General features: G+C 40.4%; 1 protein-coding gene across 5 annotated transcripts in view; it reads left to right on the top strand.

Annotated features, from left to right (window-relative positions):
- LOC124856537 (cytochrome P450 2J4-like) overlaps positions 1-20,273 on the top strand; it is a 39,338-nt gene extending 19,065 nt beyond the window's left edge. Inside the window, exons 2-13 of one of the 5 annotated variants that reach the window (XM_047347069.1) lie at positions 5,064-5,119; positions 10,249-10,344; positions 13,270-13,432; positions 15,710-15,862; positions 15,952-16,112; positions 17,661-17,729; positions 17,915-18,019; positions 18,217-18,355; positions 19,110-19,195; positions 19,404-19,505; positions 19,605-19,746; positions 19,821-20,273. In XM_047347069.1, the coding sequence (XP_047203025.1) occupies positions 5,064-5,119; positions 10,249-10,344; positions 13,270-13,432; positions 15,710-15,862; positions 15,952-16,112; positions 17,661-17,729; positions 17,915-18,019; positions 18,217-18,355; positions 19,110-19,195; positions 19,404-19,505; positions 19,605-19,746; positions 19,821-20,032 (1,484 nt within the window). In that variant the 3' untranslated portion in view covers positions 20,033-20,273. Of the gene's footprint in view, positions 1-5,063; positions 5,120-10,021; positions 10,345-13,269; positions 13,433-15,709; positions 15,863-15,951; positions 16,113-17,660; positions 17,730-17,914; positions 18,020-18,216; positions 18,356-19,109; positions 19,196-19,403; positions 19,506-19,604; positions 19,747-19,820 lie in introns of those variants that run through there. The other 4 variants (XM_047347084.1, XM_047347090.1, XM_047347078.1 and 1 more) reach the window with 4 other exon arrangements.
- Positions 20,274-20,940: the final 667 nt, after the last annotated feature.

Raw genomic sequence — 20,940 nt, 5'->3', positions numbered from 1 at the left:
AGGAGAGAGAACACAGCCTTGGGGGGAACCGGTGCTGATGGTCAGGGAGTCAGAGACGTGCTTCCCCAGCCTCATGCGCTGCTTCCTGTCAGACAGAAAGTCAGTGATCCACCTGCAGGTGGAGTTGGGCACCTCACAGAAGCTGATGTAGGAAGTCACAGCCTCTGTGTACTCCTCCAGTTGGTAGTAGTCCTGAACATATCCCAGTCTGCACAGCCTAAACACGCCTGGAGATTCTCCACAGCCTCACTGCTCCACTTCCTTGTCGTCCTCACAACAGGTTTGCAGAGCTTTAGTTTCTGCCTGTATGCAGGAATCAGGTGGACCATGATGTGGTCGGATTGGCCCAATGCAGCACGTTGGATGCCGTGATAAGCGTCTCTGATGGTGGTGTAACAGTGATCCAGAATGTTGTCCTCTCTGGTCGGACATTTTATAAACTGTCTATATTTGGGGAGTTCGTGGGTGAGATTACCTTTGTTAAAGTCGCCAGCGACGATAACTAAGGAGTCCGGGTTGGTCCGCTCCACACAGTATTTGGTCGGCGAGCATGCGCTGTGCAACCTGCACGTTAGCTTGCAGCGGGATGTAAACACCGACCAGGATGAACGAAGCGAACTCAAAGGGGGAATAGAAAGGCTTACAGTTTATGATGAAGGATTCCAGGTCTGGAGAACAGTGCTGCTGAATCACTGTCACGTCGTTGCACCTACCACCGTTGAGGTAGAAACAGATTCCTCCACCTTTCGCTTTGGAGAGTTCCGTGTCTCTGTCCGCTCTGTAGAGCTGGAATCCTGCCAGCTGCAGCGCAGAGTCCGGCATTAATCCACACAGCCACGTCTCCGTGAAGCACAAAACTGCAGATGAATAAAAGTCCCTGTTTTTCTCCAACAGCAGTTGTAGTTCCTCAATTTTGTTGGGAAGTGAGCGCACGTTAGAGAGAAATATTCCAGGTAACGGTGTTCGTAGTAGTCGTAGTGTTTACTTAGTTATCAAATTTAGTAAAATGATGTTAGGGACACATTATTTACTGGATTGAAACCTAAACCTTTCTGGGTAAATATTATTTGGCAGCAAGCACGTGTCCTTAACTGTTAGCAGTCGAAGCTAACAAAGGAGGCTGATAGCTTAGCACCAGAATCAAAACACACACCTTTAAAAATACCATCAATAAAAGGGTTAAAATGCATAAGCGCGGATGGCACGTTATGATCAATCTTTTGTGTTTAAAATCACCCTTCAAGTAAAGTTAGTCTTAACTTTAAAAACATACAAACACAGAACACAAACTGAACATGTGTGCTGCAGATATTCCGCTAGCACCAAGATAGCTGAGTTCAACATGAACAAAACCAAACTTCATAAAATGGAAAACGTTTTGATCATTTCAATCTAAATCACTTCTATATTATATTGCCCAAACACTTAACCTCATGAACTGTGGTGAGGAACGTTGTCCAAGGCGGCGAAGTTTGAAGAAATGTCCACAGTCTTTAAACGGTTAGCTACAGCTAACCTCCTTAGCTGTGGGGAGTGGCGGCTGTTCTGTTGGCCGGTCAAACTGCACGTTACCGTAACCACGGTGATGCGGCTCCTGTTGTTCTTCTCTTATGGTGCGTTCACACCGAACGCGGGTTCTGCGATAGGAGCGGCCGATTTACATGTTATCCCTATGTAGAGGCGCGTTCAGGAGCGGAGCGGCACGGGGCGGTGCAAAGGAGACGGAGGACGCGAAGCGGGAGCGATGGACGAGTTGAAAAATCGGAACTTTTTCCTAAATTTGCGTCACGTCAACCAATCAGGGACTGGATGTGGCTGTGACGTAGAGTGAAAAACCGCAGCCGAGAAGAAGCGGTTGTCAGTGAAGATGGAGGACCAGATCATAGTGGCGGTGTGCGGCCAGCTAGAGTTGTATGACTCAACTAATTACTGTTACCGAGACAAGTACAGAAAGCACCTGGCCTGGTTATGTTTAGGCACAAATATCTTATATTTAGGAGATGTGGACATTAAAAATTTACTCTTTTTTTACTGAGCTGAGATTTATTTACTCACCGAAGACAGATGGACAGGCGTTGAGCAGCGGGGATACAGCGCCGGTAGTTGGTGTCCCGGAGGTCTCCTAACGCGGGACAGCAGATCTTCGAACTGGGTCCTCGATAGATGGAAGTACCGCTGAAATCGACCGTCATCCAGACGCAGCTCCTGGAGTAGGTGGTGGTAATCTCCGAACTGTTCCCGCCCCTGAAGAATCTGGTGAACCCAGGGACATTGACGTCAGCGGCATTTTTTGGCTCTCCACAGATAAAACACCGTAATTAGGTCCGTGAAATCCATGTCCGCCATGTTCAGTTGAAACCAGCAAGCAGCAGATGGAAGCTCCTCCTATTTGATGACGCGGCGAAGCGTTGCCGCTGGTTGCCAAATGCCAACGCGGACTTCACGCGGAATGTCAAGCGGAATGTCAAGCGGGCAAAAGCAAACAAATGAGGTGAAATATTCGCAGAATCCGCGTTCGGTGTGAACGCACCATCAGGCAGGGAAAACCGCTTCATTCGGCTTGTAAGGACAGCTTCTCTACTGGGGACTTCTCTGGGACAGTTTGCTTCTGCAGGCCTCAGAGAGAAAGTAAGCAATGCTTATACCTTAATTAACCCCTTTTTATGAATGAATACCGGATTCTTTCAACAGTAATTCATCAGTACATCATACTTAACTTGTGCATATGATCGCGGGGTCGTATGACACCCTTGCATCCAGTTGAAGAGTTCTGTTTGCCAGCAAAGAGACATTAGCAGGCTGTCTCCTTCGATGATCACCGGCGTGGAAGAGGTCGGACCATTGGAAAGGGGCTGGTTTTATGCAGCCGGTTTGCTACGCTGTGCCGGAAGTAGGTTAATGCAATTTATTTTGAAAGTTCTAGAAAAGTTTGTACCAGAGTTTAATGTTGAAATCCATGTCTATGGGTCCCACCAAAAGGGAGAGAAGGAAATAAGAATAGCCGAGAGAAAAAAGGATAAAAGGAATAATATCCTAGAAGACTTTACAAAGTACAAGGTACTAATCAATACAAGATGTATTTAGTGAGAACTGCAGCTCTATATAGAGTAAATCTGTGTATCTGTAAACACCTGAATCCAAACACCTGTGGGTGCATATGTGAGCACGCTTGTATACATTAGGTTTCTCCATAAGAATATTCAATAGCAGAGCTCACGCGACAGATCTGCCCCCCAGGACCCGAGGCAGACACAGAGGAGATCGGAGCCACAGACATCCTACGAGCGCCGGGAGGACTACCGCACCTCTGCACCACCAAAGCCTCTAAACCTTAAACCTAAAGTGTACCTAACTGTCAATAGATACATTTTCCATGCATGTGGGAATGGAACCAAAACTTGCTCCAACCCAGGCGCCTACACCTCCCAACAAAACAATCAAAATGAAAAGATTAGGAGTTTCTTACTTTATCTAGCTGTGATCAGATTATTTTTAAAGGGTCAAATGATATTTGTTTTAACTTACATCTTGTCATCAGAGTCAAAATAAAGTCACAGTTGTATTTTAGACGACATGCCAATGTTAATCTTTCTCCAGCTGCTTCCAATAGGAGGCACCACTGATAATTGGTGTCCATCTCGCTGTATCCCTAACATCCTCTGCTGATCCTGTTTCAATAAATCCTTGAACCTTCTCTATCGTCTTCCTCTTTTCAAGTTCCCTGGAAGCACCACATTTCTTTGTCCAATATATCCACCAGCTGTGCTCTGCACATCCAAACTATCTCAGCCTTGCTTCTGAGACTTCTGCTTCTGAGCTGACAGAACAGAGCCAGCCTTCTTTATCAGCTTGTTGAGCTTTTTTAAGTCCCTGGCTCTGATGCTGCTTCCCCAGCAGATGATGGTAGAAGAGATCACACTGTCCACAACAGACTTAGAGAAGATATGCAGCATCTTAATGCAAACACCAAAGGACCTAAGCTTCCTCAAGAAGTACAGTCTGCTCTGTCCCTTCTTGTAGATGGCTTCACAGTTGCATCTCCACTCTAGTCTGTTGTCCAGGTGAACACCGAGGTATTTATACTCCTCCACCACCTCCACTTCTTCTCCCATGATAGAAATAGTTTTTGACTTATTCCTGTTTCTGTTAAAATCTACAATCATCTCCTTTGTTTTAGTCACGTTCAGGATGTTTCCACACCATGCCACAAAGAGGTCCACCACCTTCCTATACTCATCTTCTTGTCCATCTCTGATCCACCCACGACTGCAGAATCATTCGAGTATTTCTGCAGATGACAGGAGTCTGTCTTGTAATGGAAGTCTGAGGTGTACAGAGTGAAAAGGAATGGTGAGAGTACAGTCCCCTGTGGTGCTCCTGTGCTGCTGACTACGTGGTTAGACTCATAACCCTTCAGTCTGTTTGTCAGGTAGTCTTTGATCCAGGAGATTGTTGAGGCCTCCACCTGAGTCTTCTGGAGTTTCTGACAAAGCAAATCAGGTTGGATTGTGTTAAATGCGCTGGAGAAATCAAAGAACATGATCCTCACAGTGCTGCTGGCTTTGTCCAGATGACAGTGGGTTTGTTGAAGCAGGTGTTTGATGGCATCTTCAACTCCAACTCCACAGCGATAAGCAAACTGAAGGGGGTCCTGATTGGTTATTGGCTGCTTACTCAGATGGGCCAACAGGAATCTCTCTCGGACCTTCATGATGTGGGATGTCAGGGTGACAGGTCTATAGTCATTGAGGACCGATGGGTGAGTTTTCTTTGGTACCGGTACTCTGGCTGGGTCCTTTGTAGTGCTTGGAGTTCATCGAACTTGTTTCCTAACGATCTCATGATGCCCATCATAATCAACGGAAGAGATGGTTTGAGATATATATATATATATATATATATATATATATATAAAGAGAGAGATAGGTAGTGTTTTGAAGAAACACATTTACTTTTCTTCGTATTTACTGGAAGGCATTTACTTATTTGCCTTTCAGTATGACCTTCCAGCTATGATAGTGATTGATTCTGAGTCCTCTAAAATGTTCCTGTATTGTTTTCAGGGAGGTCAGCAGATGTGGTGACTGACTTCAAAGGAGCTGCTGCCAATGATGCCAAGGTGGATGAATCCTCATTCGGACTTTTGCGCATTTTTACCTTGTCTAGATTTGATCAGATACAGTTTATTGGTGCAGATGTAATTAATAAACTGTGTAAATGGTAGTGCAAGTACTTCTTTATTAAAGCTAGTTTTGCATTTTACATATCTTACAATAAATTGTGGGCTGCACGGTGGTGCAGTTGGTAGCACTGTTGCCTTGCAGCAAGAAGGTCCTGGGTTCGATTCCCAGCTGGGGGTCTTTCTGCATGGAGTTTGCATGTTCTCCCCATGCATGCGTGGGTTCTCACCGGGTACTCCGGCTTCCTCCCACAGTCCAAATACATGCCAGTTAGGTTAATTGGTCACTCTAAATTGCCCTTAGGTGTGTGCAATGGTTGTATGTGTGTTGCCCTGCGATGGACTGGCGACCTGTCCAGGGTGTACCCCGCCTCTTGCCCATAGACTGCTGGAGATAGGCACCAGCTCCCCCGTGACCCACTATGGAATAAGCGGTAGAAAATGACTGACTGACAATAAATTGTTTGGTCACTTATTTTTGCACAATTCAGTTGTTTTGTCATCTAATACAATTTTAACTACAGTTTCAATTGTATGAACATTTTAGTCAATGAATTACAATTTTACAACAGTTGTCAGACTACAGGCACAATCAACTGTTATAGATACAAGTACTCAGTTCGCATGGGAGGAAAAAATAGAATAATTATGTATTCTACAAAAATTAAGAAGTCATCCCAGGTCTTCAGTCATTTTCATACAGCTACTTATTTTCCCCATTCGTTTAAAAATTATTTGACTTTTAAATTAAATAATAAAAAATTTAATTCTGCTCATTTTCCATCTGTAATATTTGGATATTTTTGTGAAATACATAGGCAATAAATCTTTCCACATAGTATAGTATGTAGATCTGAAGGTAAGTTTGATCAGAGCTCTTAACTGCTCACACAGAATACAGTTATAGCATTCCCATGCTAGCATGTGCTAGCATGCGGAGGACATCAGAAAGAGCACTTATATTAGGTATTGTTACTTCTGTTTGGATTTTCTAATTATGATTTAGTAACCAGTAATCTGTTCATTATTAATGAATTACTGCAAGTCGCAGGAAAGAGTGAAAAAAGTCAATTTTTGCATTATGTCGCGCCTGAAGCCGTTCAAACTGACACCACTGAGATGTTTGGAACGATTGAGAGCTACATGAACCACGTGACCGCCTATCGGCGAGTTCAAAGAGTGTCGTAACTCTCTTTCTATGGCGCTGGTCTGAGGTATTTAAATTAATCCTTCTACAGTAACTTCACATCTTGAACATTCACTATTTAAGCTGTCTTCTTCTCTTTCATGCATGTTAATTCTTTCGGGCTTTTACTGACATTCATTCAAAGCATACATCTTTCTGTCCAAGCTCTCTTCCCTCTGTCATCTACCTTTGCCACACGTCACAATGTCATCGGCAAACATCATTATTCATAATCATATTCTTGTCTGACCTTGCAAAAATATAAATTTTTCTCAGAACTGATCAATAAATCTTTCTTGAGATGCACTTTTGAGTTTGTTCAAACAGTTACAGTATTTTAGGCCTAGATTTGTCCGTTTCAAGGTTCAATCTTTCTGAAACCAGAGATTCTACTGGGTTTTCAATTCATTTTTCTTTTTTTCTGTACCTCATGTTTCACTCCTAACAATACTGGTCCAGCCACAGAAAAATATCTTTTTCTAAAATGTATTATCATGTGTACCAGAGAGCTGACTGTGTGAGAGGGATAATTAAGCACGGTCATGCTGTTTTTTGTCCATCATCTCTCTGTAATTTAATAACTGAAAGGACTTGAACTGAAAAATAATTATTAATTTTAAAATGGAAAAAGATGACAGCAAATTGATTATGAAATGTTTTAGCAATAACCTTTAAAAATTAGATCATTTTTAAACCAAGTGGCCCTTTAATAGGAGTACTTCTTTAGATATGCAAATTTTTTTTCCACAGTCCAAGTTTGTATGTACAAACCTCTCTGGATAAAACAAGTGCAGCAGTTCTGCTCTAGTGAATCCAAATACAAGAAAGACCCACAATGAAAATACTAAGAAGTTAAAACAAGCTGAGGCAACATCCCAGACAGGACTCAAATCCAGGGGAAAACTGACAAAAGAACAAGCTGAGCATGTCCTAAACAGCTTTCAGACAGAAAGAGGAGTGGTGGCAGGGATGATAATGTAGACAACTACAGGACAAACAAAAGATAAGCCACCAGTTACAGTAACAAACTGGTTTTACTGGGAAATAAAACCGGTCAAAGATAGCAAAAAGTAAGCACGTTTGCCTCATAATTCCTTCAGGAATTATCACATAAAATTTAATCAAGTTAATTTATTTCACACCAGTTAATCACAAAGTAATCTCAGAGCCCCAGAACCACAGGTCCACTTCATTTCTTTTTCCATAAAATCCTATCAATGCAACCAGAATTAAATCTGCTTCTGATTACAGTAAAACACTTTTAGGTTCAGGACAATCCAAATTAGTAAAAACTTGACAATGAAATGAAACAGTCAGTTTAAAGTTTAACCCCTATCTGACAATGCTCCCTTTTAACAGGAAGACAGCAGCAGAACCAAAACCAGGATGCATGGGCTTTGGTAGCTACCAGATGGGGATTAAGAGGACATGAGGGAGAAACTCAGGAGTACTCTTCCAGAAGTACTTTCAGTGTAAAGAAAAACAGAATCACCAAAGTAAAAACCAGCTAAAATTTAAAATGTTGCATAACTAGAACAGCTTGGCAAAATAGGCTTTAGAAGCTCTAGAAAAAAAGTGAAGAAATATACAGAAACACTGTACGTATCCTGTAGAATAAGATGGGGCTTATGGTTGCACTTGAAACGGCATCCTACAAAGAGCCAGACTGTACCAACATCATTACCTGGTACCTGCTGAAAGACGATGCTAAACCTTTAGCGGAAATTAAGTAAGAGCACATACTATTCAGAACCTGGTTCAGCTGTTAGCTGTTACTTTGCAGCAGTTTGTGAGTTCAAATCTGGGCCAGTGTCCTTTCTGACTTAGGTTTGTATGTTCTTCCAGTGCATATGTTGGTTTATTCTGGGTGCTCCAGCTTTCTCATCAGAGTCCAAAAACCTGCATTTTAGGTTAAACGGTCTTTCTAAATTACCCTTAGATCTGAGTTTGTCCTGTGTGCCCTTCGATACCCTAGCAGCATGTCCTCACCTCAGATCCAACGTCCACAATTAAGGACCGGTTACATCCCAACCCAGAAAGATTAGGAGGCTACAATAAATACAAAGATGGGTGTAACTTTTCAAATTTCACAATCTAAACAATCTGAACTAAAATCCCAACAGCTCTCATTCATTCTTTGCTTTTTTATATCTAAGAAAATACATCTAGCTTATGATGTCTGACCTAAAATCTGCTTATTAAGACGAGGTTGTCGTTGTGGCCACTTTTAAAGCACTTTGATGTTGTTTCCTTTTCATATAAATGCTGACTGTGTTTTAAACATTTCAGCTGAGAAAATTGTCAATCAGGTAAAAAAAGACACCACCTGTGCTGTTTCTTGGCTATACTTGCCAGTACGGAGAGCACAGTTAGGCGTGACAGAATGCATTAAGTTGCAACTTTTGTGTGTTTCAAATGTGCTTTGGTCTGAACTCCTGATTTTAGCTCCACGGGCTCCTCTTTTACCCCTGTTCTGAGGTGCATCTGAGAGCAACTCGTTTTGGTGCCGTCTCTTTAAATGCTGTTGAAGAGCTTCACACCCTGCCCCCCCTCTATGTCAAGGAGCGTTCCACTTTACCTTATTTGGCCTTTTTTACAGTCATAACTGATAGGTTGCTGAAGAACACGTCCTTGAAGTGCTTCACGCAAACGAAAAGGAATTTCCCCACCGATGCGGGAACATTTCTATAAAGATATCTACGCAGCACCTGGAGAGACTGAATTCAACTTTTCTGCACTCCTACAGATTCCAAGTACACAACAAAATAAATTTAAGTGCTACAAAAGTGGATTTTGCGTCATATGTTCCCTTTAAGCTCAGCCATTGTGTTTTTCGTTTTGGTTTAAATGCTTAAAAAGTGTCATATATTCATTCCTGGAATGGTTCAAGAGCAATGGCTTTGAATCAGATTGGCCTGTGTCCGCAGTCCCACCGCGTTAATCTGTCCTGCATGTGGCCAGATGTAATTTTCTTCCACATTCACAGGATCACAGTTGTTTGCTGCATATTGTGGAACATTTTACCATTTACCATATTCATGAAGGCAAACAGTAAATGGATTGCACCTGCTACGCTGCTCATTTGACATAAGCAATCATTGCTGCAACTGGTTAGTAGACCAGCTTTGCATGCACTATCAAGTTTGCAGCTGTTTTATACACGCAAACCTTTAGTAGATCAAGCCCTAAATCGCTTAAATTCACATTCCCGCAAATAACCGCTAACAGCGTTTGGCAAGGTTTACTTTACTTTAGTTTTAAAGCATGGTGTAGCATGGGGTTTGCACCCAACACCCATACGTCTGAGGCTCCCCTCTCTTCTCTCAGACCTCAGCACATTAAAGGACAGGGATAGGCTCTCCTCTGCAGCCGAGCTAAAACCACAACCCACCACCACAGTCACACAAAGGAATTTCGTTCCAGTTTATCTGATTCAACATAACGTAACAATACAGTATTTAGAATGGATTAGATGGAAAGTAGTGGAAATAAAGGGTGAAAATGTATATTTTGTTGTATAACCGCTCACCCTGTGCCATGATAGGCCAGAGTGGTTCATGAACAGATCACTCAGGTTTATCTCGGTGGAACAGATAATATTTCAAATGCTTGTTATCTACAGTGTTAGCTTATCTGGCCCAGATAGCTCTTGTCCGACCCTGTTCAAACATGTTCTTTGTGAACGTTTTACTCATTAATGACTTCATTTACCTCTTATGCAGTCCTTAAGCAAACTGGGCAGGGCTAACAGCAGCAGATGTATTCTGTTACAGCATGTCAAGGACTTCATCTGTCCTCTTCAGTCAAATAAAGAAACATGTTTGTTTCAGTCTTTCTGATATGGCTTTTTGTTTGGTTTATCTTCATCCTATTCAAATCTCAGAGGCCAAAAAACTTCCCACCAGGACCCACCATCTTGCCTGTACTGGGGAACCTTTTGAACTTGAGCCTAGAGAACCCACTGAAGGACTTTGACAGGGTAAGAAAATTAATAAGCATTTTGATGTTTAAATGTCTTAAATGACGGTAACAACATTTGATTTAGTGCTGCAAGAGTTCTAGTAAAGCTGAATAATGTAATAAACACACCTGAGAAGGAAAAAAACCGGCTTTCCCAGCAGGGTACTGCTTGTATGTTCTACAAGTGATTGCATAATATTTCAGTAAAGAATCACCCATCTGCACACTTGGAATAATGCCAACCAGTGTATGAGGTTATGTACAGTGGACTTTATTAGCCGGTGTTTGTACAGTTTTTGGAATGTTGATTGGTAATGTGACCCTACCTTTGTCCTACAGAGTTAACACAGATAGTGTGTATCAATAATTTATAAGGATGATGTAGGTCTGGATGTCATGATCAGGAAATATTTTGTGATATAATCTTCAATTCTAGGATTTTTGCACCTTTTGCATAAAAGAGTAGTTGAACACCAAATCAACTGTGTTTGCATATAAACTGTATAAAGTTAGGGGTGCTATCTTTATGTTAATGTGCAAATTTTTACCTTTTCATGTTTAATTCTGCAATATTTGGCCTTCAGCCATCTTAGTGCTGACCTCTTTGGGATGAATGGTGGCTACTGCGTTTGAATTTTCCTGTTGGTTACAAACAGTACAGTTTGGTCAAGTCTACATCACAGACCCATGTTTGAGTATAAAACCATCTCACTCAAACACACGCCCCCGTGGCGAGTCAGGAAGTGGAACAGAGAGATAATATAAATCTGCATGTAAATGTAAACTTTCTGGAAGTTTGCTGCCAACATCACTTTACCACTCAGAAACTGGACCCCTTATGTCGGCTTCGGGCATTGCTAAGTCAGCGCCTTGAGCCAGTGGCTCGAACTGGCTCAGGCCAGCTGGCCACAGCCTCCCCCAACCTGCAGTAATGAGGGAGTTGAAAAGTCCTCCACCTCCAAAGATCTGTCTGTGGTGAAACTACCTGCGTCGCTGTGTTCACTCTCCATGTTTCAATATGCTAAATTAACCTAGCTGCCACTTTCGCTTGTCCTCCTGACCACACCCCTCTTTACCTCATTGACTCATCCCCACTCTTGGCCACGCCCCTCTGTGTCTCTTGGCACTGCCCACTTTGGGGGCATTTTTCAAAATTTGTGTGGGGGCGGGGGTTATGCTTTTAAAGTTACACTCTACATTTTTCAGAAATGTTTCCTATGGTGGCCAGCAATTGCAAACATGGAGCAAATGGCTAACATATAAATTACGCAAACTAACAAAACACAAATAAAACAGACAAATGCTGCAAAAGACAAATGCTGCAGTCACAGAAAATAGCTAGGAGCAAAGACCTACAACCAATAAAACAAATGCAAAGAAAAAATGCTGCAAATAGCTAAAACAGCAAGTTAAGAAAAGCTGCAAACTCCATAAAATGAAAGTGCACCATACCACTAGGGGGAGTCAACCACCAGGTCATATCGCACCAGACCCTTAGTAAAGACATTAACAGGATGCTCAGAAGAAACTCGTTTTAAAATAATATTTACAATATTATAGAACAGCAGCATATTTACATAGGTAGTGATCGACTCCCCCTAGTGGTCAGATGCATTTCCATTTTATCAGTTTGCGGCACGTTTGCACCTCTTGGTCACTGTATTTTTCACCCTGAAAACGCCAGTAACAAACAGACAGGGTTGTCAACATATGACATTGTCCAAACTGTCGAATATAGTTTTAATGAATTGCTACTTGTTAGACCCAAGGGAGGGAGGTTATGTAATTTTAGAAAACATCCATCTATTGCCTGTACTGGTTTGACCTTCTTGGGTTGCTGGTGTGGGTGTGTTGGATTGGGGTGCTGATCATTTGGCGAGAGAAGGGGCACATCCTGGATAAGTCGGTAGTCCATCACAGGGCGACAAAGAGACACACAGGGCAAATAACCATGCACACAAACACACACACACTTGTTTTGCTATATGTAGTGAGGACCATGTGTTGACTCCCATTGGCTTCCATTGATTTTCAGTCTTTTTCAACCCTTTCTATTCACTAACCCTGACAATAACCCTAAACCTAACTATTACCAGTGCATACCTAACCCTAACCTTAACCTAAAGTAAATTCACACCTTAGTCCTAAACCTAACTGTTAGCAAAATAGGTCGTGAGGACCAGCAAAATGTCCTCACTTTGGTACAAACGGTCCTCAATTTGATGGTGAAATCGGGAAAATGGTTCTCACTGTGATGCCAAGACAGGAACACACACACACTCCTACTGAAGGGAAATTTAGAAAAACCATTCAACCCAAGAGTCACGTGACAGTGGAAGGAACCTACTTGCACCATCACAGAAAACAGGTTCATCGCTTTTATTTCTGTTAATTATGATCACTTTCTGCTTACAGCTAATGAAAACATGAAATTTCAGATTAGAATATTACTTTAGATACTTTAGATTATAAAATTTTCTATTACAGAAATGTGGGTTTAATGAAAAGTATTTAGATGCACCTGCATCTAAATAAATTAACTATCCCTAACTCTACCATCAAAAAGTTTATGTTTTAGTTTTTTAATTGAAAAAGCGACAGTTAAACAGATAATTGTAATATAAATATAATGTAACATTTCTGTATAAATGTTTAAAGTAGCGTTTTAAAATATTCAGAATTTCCAAAAAACTAATTTGTGAGCTTTGCTTTCAGCTGGAAGCCAAAACATACTATTTTATAACTAACATAACTTATGAATCTAAATAACAGTTAAATTTTTTTAATTAAACCAATGACATGAATGAACTTTTCATAGATCTAAAAATTTGTAAAGATACACCTGTATGCACAACAAATCTTAAATTGCATGGCTACACCAATAATGAATATCATATGATATAATATTATTTCAGTTACTGACACCTTTATTTTTCTCTCCCAGCTGAGCAAATCTTATGGAAAAGTCTTCAGTATTTACATCGGTCCAAAACCAGCTGTGGTCATTAATGGGCTGAAGGCCATCAAAGAAGCCATTGTGATCAAGGCTGCTGATTTCTCTGGACGACCTCAAGACTTATTTGTCAACGATGTGACCAAGAGGAAAGGTAGATATTACATTTCATTGGACAAAGAATGTTGACATTTATTTACTACATTTTTCTGTTTTGGTCTCTCTTTGGTTTTACTTCACCACACCTGATTCAAAGAATTGTTCCAACATGCATGGAACCTCCTGTCTATTCCAGCCTTTATATACAGGTCCTTCTCAAAAAATTAGCATATTGTGATAAAGATCATTATTTTCCATAATGTCATGATGAAAATTTAACATTCATATATTTTAGATTCATTGCACACTAACTGAAATATTTCAGGTATTTTATTGTCTTAATACGGATGATTTTGGCATACAGCTCATGAAAACCCAAAATTCCTATCTCACAAAATTAGCATATTTCATCCGACCAATAAAAGAAAAGTGTTTTTAATACAAAAAACGTCAACCTTCAAATAATCATGTACAGTTATGCACTCAATACTTGGTCGGGAATCCTTTTGCAGAAATGACTGCTTCAATGCGGCGTAGCATGGAGGCAATCAGCCTGTGGCACTGCTGAGGTCTTATGGAGGCCCAGGATGCTTCGATAGCGGCCTTTAGCTCATCCAGAGTGTTGGGTCTTGAGTCTCTCAACGTTCTCTTCACAATATCCCACAGATTCTCTATGGGGTTCAGGTCAGGAGAGTTGGCAGGCCAATTGAGCACAGTGATACCATGGTCAGTAAACCATTTACCAGTGGTTTTGGCACTGTGAGCAGGTGCCAGGTCGTGCTGAAAAATGAAATCTTCATCTCCATAAAGCTTTTCAGCAGATGGAAGCATGAAGTGCTCCAAAATCTCCTGATAGCTAGCTGCATTGACCCTGCCCTTGATAAAACACAGTGGACCAACACCAGCAGCTGACACGGCACCCCAGACCATCACTGACTGTGGATACTTGACACTGGACTTCTGGCATTTTGGCATTTCCTTCTCCCCAGTCTTCCTCCAGACTCAGGCACCTTGATTTCCGAATGACATGCAGAATTTGCTTTCATCCAAAAAAAGTACTTTGGACCACTGAGCAACAGTCCAGTGCTGCTTCTCTGTAGCCCAGGTCAGGCGCTTCTGCCGCTGTTTCTGGTTCAAAAGTGGCTTGACCTGGGAATGCGGCACCTGTAGCCCATTTCCTGCACACGCCTGTGCACGGTGGCTCTGGATGTTTCTACTCCAGACTCAGTCCACTGCTTCCGCAGGTCCCCCAAGGTCTGGAATCGGCCCTTCTCCACAATCTTCCTCAGGGTCCGGTCACCTCTTCTCATTGTGCAGCGTTTTCTGCCACACTTTTTCCTTCCCACAGACTTCCCACTGAGGTGCCTTGATACAGCACTCTGGGAACAGCCTATTCGTTCAGAAATTTCTTTCTGTGTCTTACCCTCTTGCTTGAGGGTGTCAATAGTGTCCTTCTGGACAGCAGTCAGGTCGGCAGTCTTACCCATGATTGGGGTTTTGAGTGATGAACCAGGCTGGGAGTTTTAAAGGCCTCAGGAATCTTTTGTAGGTGTTTAGAGTTAACTCGTTGATTCAGATGATTAGGTTCATAGCTCGTTTAGTCATATTTACATCCTGGACCTCATTCCCTCGCGACAAATATCTGACCAAAGAATTACATTTACTTTGTAGATTGGTGATTTTAAATGTTCTTTGACCTTTGCATTTTTATGTAAATTTTAAAACAAGGTTAGATCATGCTACAAAATGCAAATGCCATGTATTTGTATGTTTTCCTCAACAGGTGAGCTGCAGCTTCAAACATTAATGGAGGCTAATTGCAACTATGAGAAGGTGGCTGATAATGTGTTATTAACAAACTGTCCTGGTTAATTTCCTGAAAGAAATCAGGTCAACTTACTACGCATCAATATTACACGCTGCATGAAAAGACATAAACACAATACAATGGCAAAGATAATTCATTCTTAGGGGCGATAATGACTGACACAGTACAGCTAAAACAAACAAGTCCAAATAAGGACCAGATGTGAAGGGAGAGAAGAAAGAAGAACCAACCTACAAAAGATAATAATCTGAATGGAAAAGCAGAAAGAATGTGAACTATAAGTAAATGAACATGAGAGAGAACATGACTGAAATGCTAAATACAACATCCTAATAGCAAGAAAAGGAAGAGACAAAACACAGTTCGAACCATGGCACTGTTTATGGTGATGACATTCTGAAAACAAGGAACAAATGTAGAGAATAAAAAAACAGATGCAAGCTGGTCATAGAGAGGGTTTACAGATTCTTTGAATGTTTTTTTTTGTTGCTGCATGTTTTGTAGGAATGATTCTGGCTGATTATGGCCCAAGCTGGCGGGAGCATCGCCGCTTTGCTCTGATGACTTTGAGGAATTTTGGTCTGGGGAAGAAGTCAATGGAGAACAGAATTAATGACGAGATTCAATACACTATTAAAACACTGGAGAGCAGTATCGGTATGTCATTAGCTAGTCTATACATCAAGTCTCTGGGGTCTTTTACAATCTCTGTAAAGTCGGCTTTAAAATGTATGTCTTTTAAACAGGTAAAACTCTGTGTCCTCGGGTCATGTTTCATAACGCAGCCTCCAACATCATCTGCCAGGTTCTGTTTGGAACACGCTACGAGTACGATGATGACATGATCAAAGTGATTGTTCAGTGCTTCACTGAAAATTCCAAGATAGCCAATGGAGTGTGGGCTATGGTGAGTCTCTGGTAGAGTGGATCCGTATGCACATCCCAGTGTTTTTATTTTTTTCTCCCATTTCACTTCACCAACTTAGACTATTGTGTGCAGATTCATGAAATAAAATAAGATTTAAAAATATTGAAATTACAGGGTGGAATGTAACAAAATAGGTAAAAAGCCAAAAGGGGTGTATACTTTTGCAAGGCACTGTCCATGTTGTCCATGGACACCTCGAGGTAGTGATGGGACATATGGCACCAAGGCTTCAGGTTAAGTGAGAATGGTATCCAGAATTGTACAGTTTATGGTGACTGACATCTTCTATGAGGTTTATGAAGAGGTTCAAGTACTGGCCCAATTTCTTTATATGTTTTCTTTGCATTTCGCCATGAATCTGCTCACACATGGAGGGTTAGTGTTTGTGATTTTTCAGTTTATTTTTCTGGCACAGAGTAGTTTTTGCAGGCTCCTATTGCATTAAAAAGACTTAAATTGTATCATCACAAGTCTTGTAAATTAAAAACTCATTTTCATTCAAGGTATTGTCTTTTTATTTTTGACATTTATTCGTTCCATGTGCTGTAATTCTGGCAAAGGAATTTAACTCTTTAATGAAATGTACTATATTGTATTATATTTATGTATCTTTTTCTAACCCAAGGTGAAGTGTGTGCTGAGTGCTGCAGAATTGGAGTACAACAAAAGCAATATTGAAAGTTGTAAATTAGAACTGAAATTGCAAGCACATTTACTGGGCCTTACATTGTTTGTAAGGGGCTGTAGCAAACTGTAGAATTTAAAAAAATGATTCCATGTTCCCACATAAGTTATTAAAGCTAAAAAAAAATATTTACATTTGACAAGTAATATTGCAGAATATTGTATAATGGATAATACGAACTCTAAACAAATTTGAAATGTTTATATGAGGAAATATATAACATTTTCTGTAAAGATGAAGCAATTTATTTTACTTGGGATTTTAATGGCTCTACTGTTGCATGACAGTCCTAACTGTATCAAATAGACTGAATTTATACAGTACGTTTCTAGTCATACTGACCACTCAAAGCACTTTACAATAGAGCCACATTCACCCAATCATGCCAACATGCAGACGACAGCCGTCTTGGGGTTAAGTGCCTTGCCCAGGGGCACATTGACAAAGAGAGGATTTGAACCCACAACTTTCGGATTGCAAAAATTACTATTACTCATCCCACTACATAAAAGTTGCCATTCAATTACTAATGGATAAAATTACCTAGATTACATCTGGCTGCAAACAATCTTTTACCAGCAGGTGGATTTGTTTGTAAATGAAGTTGACAGAAAATTAATAGTTTGGGAAAAAACTAGCCTTCACCCCCCCCCCCCCTCTCCCTTGCTATTTCTAGGGATGGTGTCCTGCAACTTTCAGATGTATCTCTGCTTTAACATACCTGAACTAAATAACTATTCAGATAAAACACATGAGTTCAAAACAATTCATGCAGAGTCAAGGTACAGAATACCCATATGTTAGTTCAGATAATGTAATGTATAATTTATTTTTCTTTACAGATATACGATTCTCTTCCTATTATTCATAACCTTCCACTGCCATTCAGAAAGGCTTTTAAAAATGCTGAGGTAAAAACAAAATTTTTCTACCAAATAAATAACCTGCATGTCCAGCTTCTTTGGCCTTAGTTTTATTTCATCCATTTACATATTTTTTATAATGATAATTTTTTTTAGATTAACCTAAAAACATTTGCAATGACTGTATAACATATATACTCTTCAATCGAAATAACAAAAATGATTTTCTGTAGATTTGCGAGAACTATGTTATCCATTTGGTGAACGAGTTCAAGAAGACCAGAGTTCCTGGGGAGCCTCGACACTTTGTTGACTGTTATCTGGATGAACTGGAAAAGGTTTGTCAGCAGGAAAACAGTTGTCTAACATGTTAAACCTGCATGAGTTGTTTTGATGTAATTCTATAAGTGTCTTGCACTAAATTCAGCTCACAAGTAAGGAACTGAGCTCTTTACCTCCAGCAGTGCATGCAGCAGTAAGCTATATATGCATTTTTGCCTTGGTTTACAATAATCATAAGTTGTCATCTTTTCAGAGAGGCGATGATGGTTCTTCCTTTTCAGAAGCACAGCTCATAATATACAGCCTAGATCTTCACTTCGCTGGGACTGACACTACCTCCAACACCCTGCTTACAGGATTTCTTTATCTGATGAATTACCCACATGTTCAAGGTATGCCTGTGTTTAGGTTCCATCAATGCCTTTATGATTAATTAAGTCCAGTCAGATGTTCTTCCTTCTCTGCTGTTCAGATTGAGTTTACAAACTAAAGCCAAATTAAAAAAACACCACACCTGCTCCTTTATACACTACAACTATACTTAAATGTATGAAATGTGTACCAAAAATATCTGAATGTGCTGCAGCAGCAGCAATAGATATGAGTCAGGGAAACATTTTCTCTGTCTGTGATTTAGAGGCCTGATCCCTTAAGACTTCTACTGCTGTAATGGAAAGACCTGAAATTGTTTATTGTTCATTAATGCACAATTTGTCCTTCAAAGTCCTGCAGGGATACCAGACAAAAGTTGCTGAAGAGTAATGTTCTGTTTGGAAAGTGGGATGGTTCCCTGTTGCATAACCAACTGTATTCATATTATAAAGAGGAAGAACATTACAGAAGGGAAGGAAACGTTGAACTGAAGGGAAAAAAGGAGGACATGACACTCAAAATCCCTTTGCAAACCAAATGACAAACAAAAGTATGACAATGGATTCATATCTTCATAGATGTCCATATAACCACATACATATACATGCATGTACACACACACACACACACACAGAGAGAGAGAGAGAGTATGAATGGGCAGGGAAGGAGGGTATCCCCAGTGGATCCAGTAGCAGCAGAATAAGCTGGGGAAAAGGGCATGTGGGATGTGGAACAATTGATGTGGTGATGATCTGTGGTATTTTCCTACCTTAGAACGATGTCAGCAAGAGATAGACCAGGTCCTGGAGGGGAAGGATCACGTCAGTTATGAGGACAGAAACAACATGCCTTATGTCCAGGTATCATAACATTAAGACATAATTTAGTTACTTGCAAATTAGTTTTTTCTCTGTGACTTTTTTGATTCATTGTCCAAGGGGTGTTATTTCATATAGCTTCAGTTGTTTTAAATTCAAATTTATATAATTCAATAATTGCCAAAAAAATTTACTAAAACATCTACCCTTTGCAAGTCAGATAAAGTGTCAGAAATGTTTCTTCATCCAGGCTGTGATCCATGAAATTCAGAGGATTGCCAACACTGTTCCTCTCAGCGTCTTCCACTGCACAACTAAGGACACAGAGCTCATGGGATATTCCATTCCCAAAGTAGGAGAGTAGTTTTCTGAAGATTTTTTTTTTTTTGCTAGAGGTAAACCGAAATGAAGAGCATCTTTTATGGCATTTAATAGTTTTGTTTCTTTTCAGGGTACAATGATCATCCAGAACCTGAATTCAGTGCTGAGGGAGGAAGGACAGTGGAAATTCCCTCATGAATTTAATCCTGAAAACTTCCTAAATGAACAGGGCGAGTTTGTCAAACAAGAGGCATTCATGCCTTTCTCTGCAGGTAAACTGACATGCGTCATTGTTGAGGTAACCAGCTTGTACTCTGGGTTGAATCAACTTATTTCTGTGTCCCAGGTCCTCGGATGTGTCTTGGAGAGGGCCTGGCTCGTATGGAACTTTTCCTTATGATGGTGACTCTGCTGAGGAAGTTTAAGTTCATCTGGCCGGAAGATGCAGGAAAACCAGACTTCACCCCAGTCTATGGAGTCACTTTGACACCCAAACCTTATCATATGAAGGTCCAACTGAGATCAAAACAGAGAGGAGCAGAAACAGATGAGAAATGATGAGAAGAACAAAACAATTCCAAATAATCAATGTTTTTTTGTACTGCTGCTAAACTGAGTTTAACTCAAAAAAAATCTTTTCACAACCAAATATCTTTTATTGTTCCATTTATGTTTTAGTTTAATAGGTTTTACAGAAACTGTCACCAATGTACATACATTTTCAAGATTTTACAATGTCAGAGCACACGTTTGTATTCATGGGGAAATAATGATTAAAAATAAAGTTCATTTTCAAGTCGGTAGTGTATTGCAAAGTATTTACACAGAGAGACATCTTGCTTAATGATGCATATGGGTCTGCATACATATGGGAGGGAATTCATGAAGTAGTGAAAACGCAAATTTAATAGCTGTATATGCTATTTCCTTCATTTCTGTATCGGATTCATAAAGCAAATTGTACTAAAGACATGCAGAAACAAACCCGCCCATCAACCACTGCAGGCGGCAGCTTTTTGCATCGGGTTTTGCTTCAGGTCAGAGTTCAGCCACGAACACAGCAGATGCAGTGAAGGAATGAAAACACAGATGTGTTTTCAGCACATAGCTTTGTGAATTTGTCCTTGAAACCACACATCCCTTTTATTTCACAAGCTGGTGTGAGCACTGCTGCACAGCTGGCTGCAACTTGGTAAAAAAGCAATTAAAAACTCTCATGAGTAAATGTTTCCTAAAAAGGCAAAAACTAGTTTTTTTATATGTCTTGATTTTTACCTTATGGTAACAATATTTCTGTGTAGAATGTGTTGGTTTAACAGTACTGAGTGCTGTGCTACTAGAAAAGCCACCTTATGTTTTCTTTCACAATAAGTCATGTGTTTTAATTAATAATAACACAATAAGTGAACACTTATATAAGTAATTGTAATTCTTGTGAAAACCTGTCATTTTCAGTATTTGTGCTA

This window comes from Girardinichthys multiradiatus, chromosome 2 (genome assembly GCF_021462225.1).
Source record: "Girardinichthys multiradiatus isolate DD_20200921_A chromosome 2, DD_fGirMul_XY1, whole genome shotgun sequence".
Taxonomy (NCBI): Eukaryota; Metazoa; Chordata; class Actinopteri; order Cyprinodontiformes; family Goodeidae; genus Girardinichthys; species Girardinichthys multiradiatus.
Note: the sequence above shows the minus strand (reverse complement) of the source record. Positions and strands in the feature narration are given on the sequence as shown.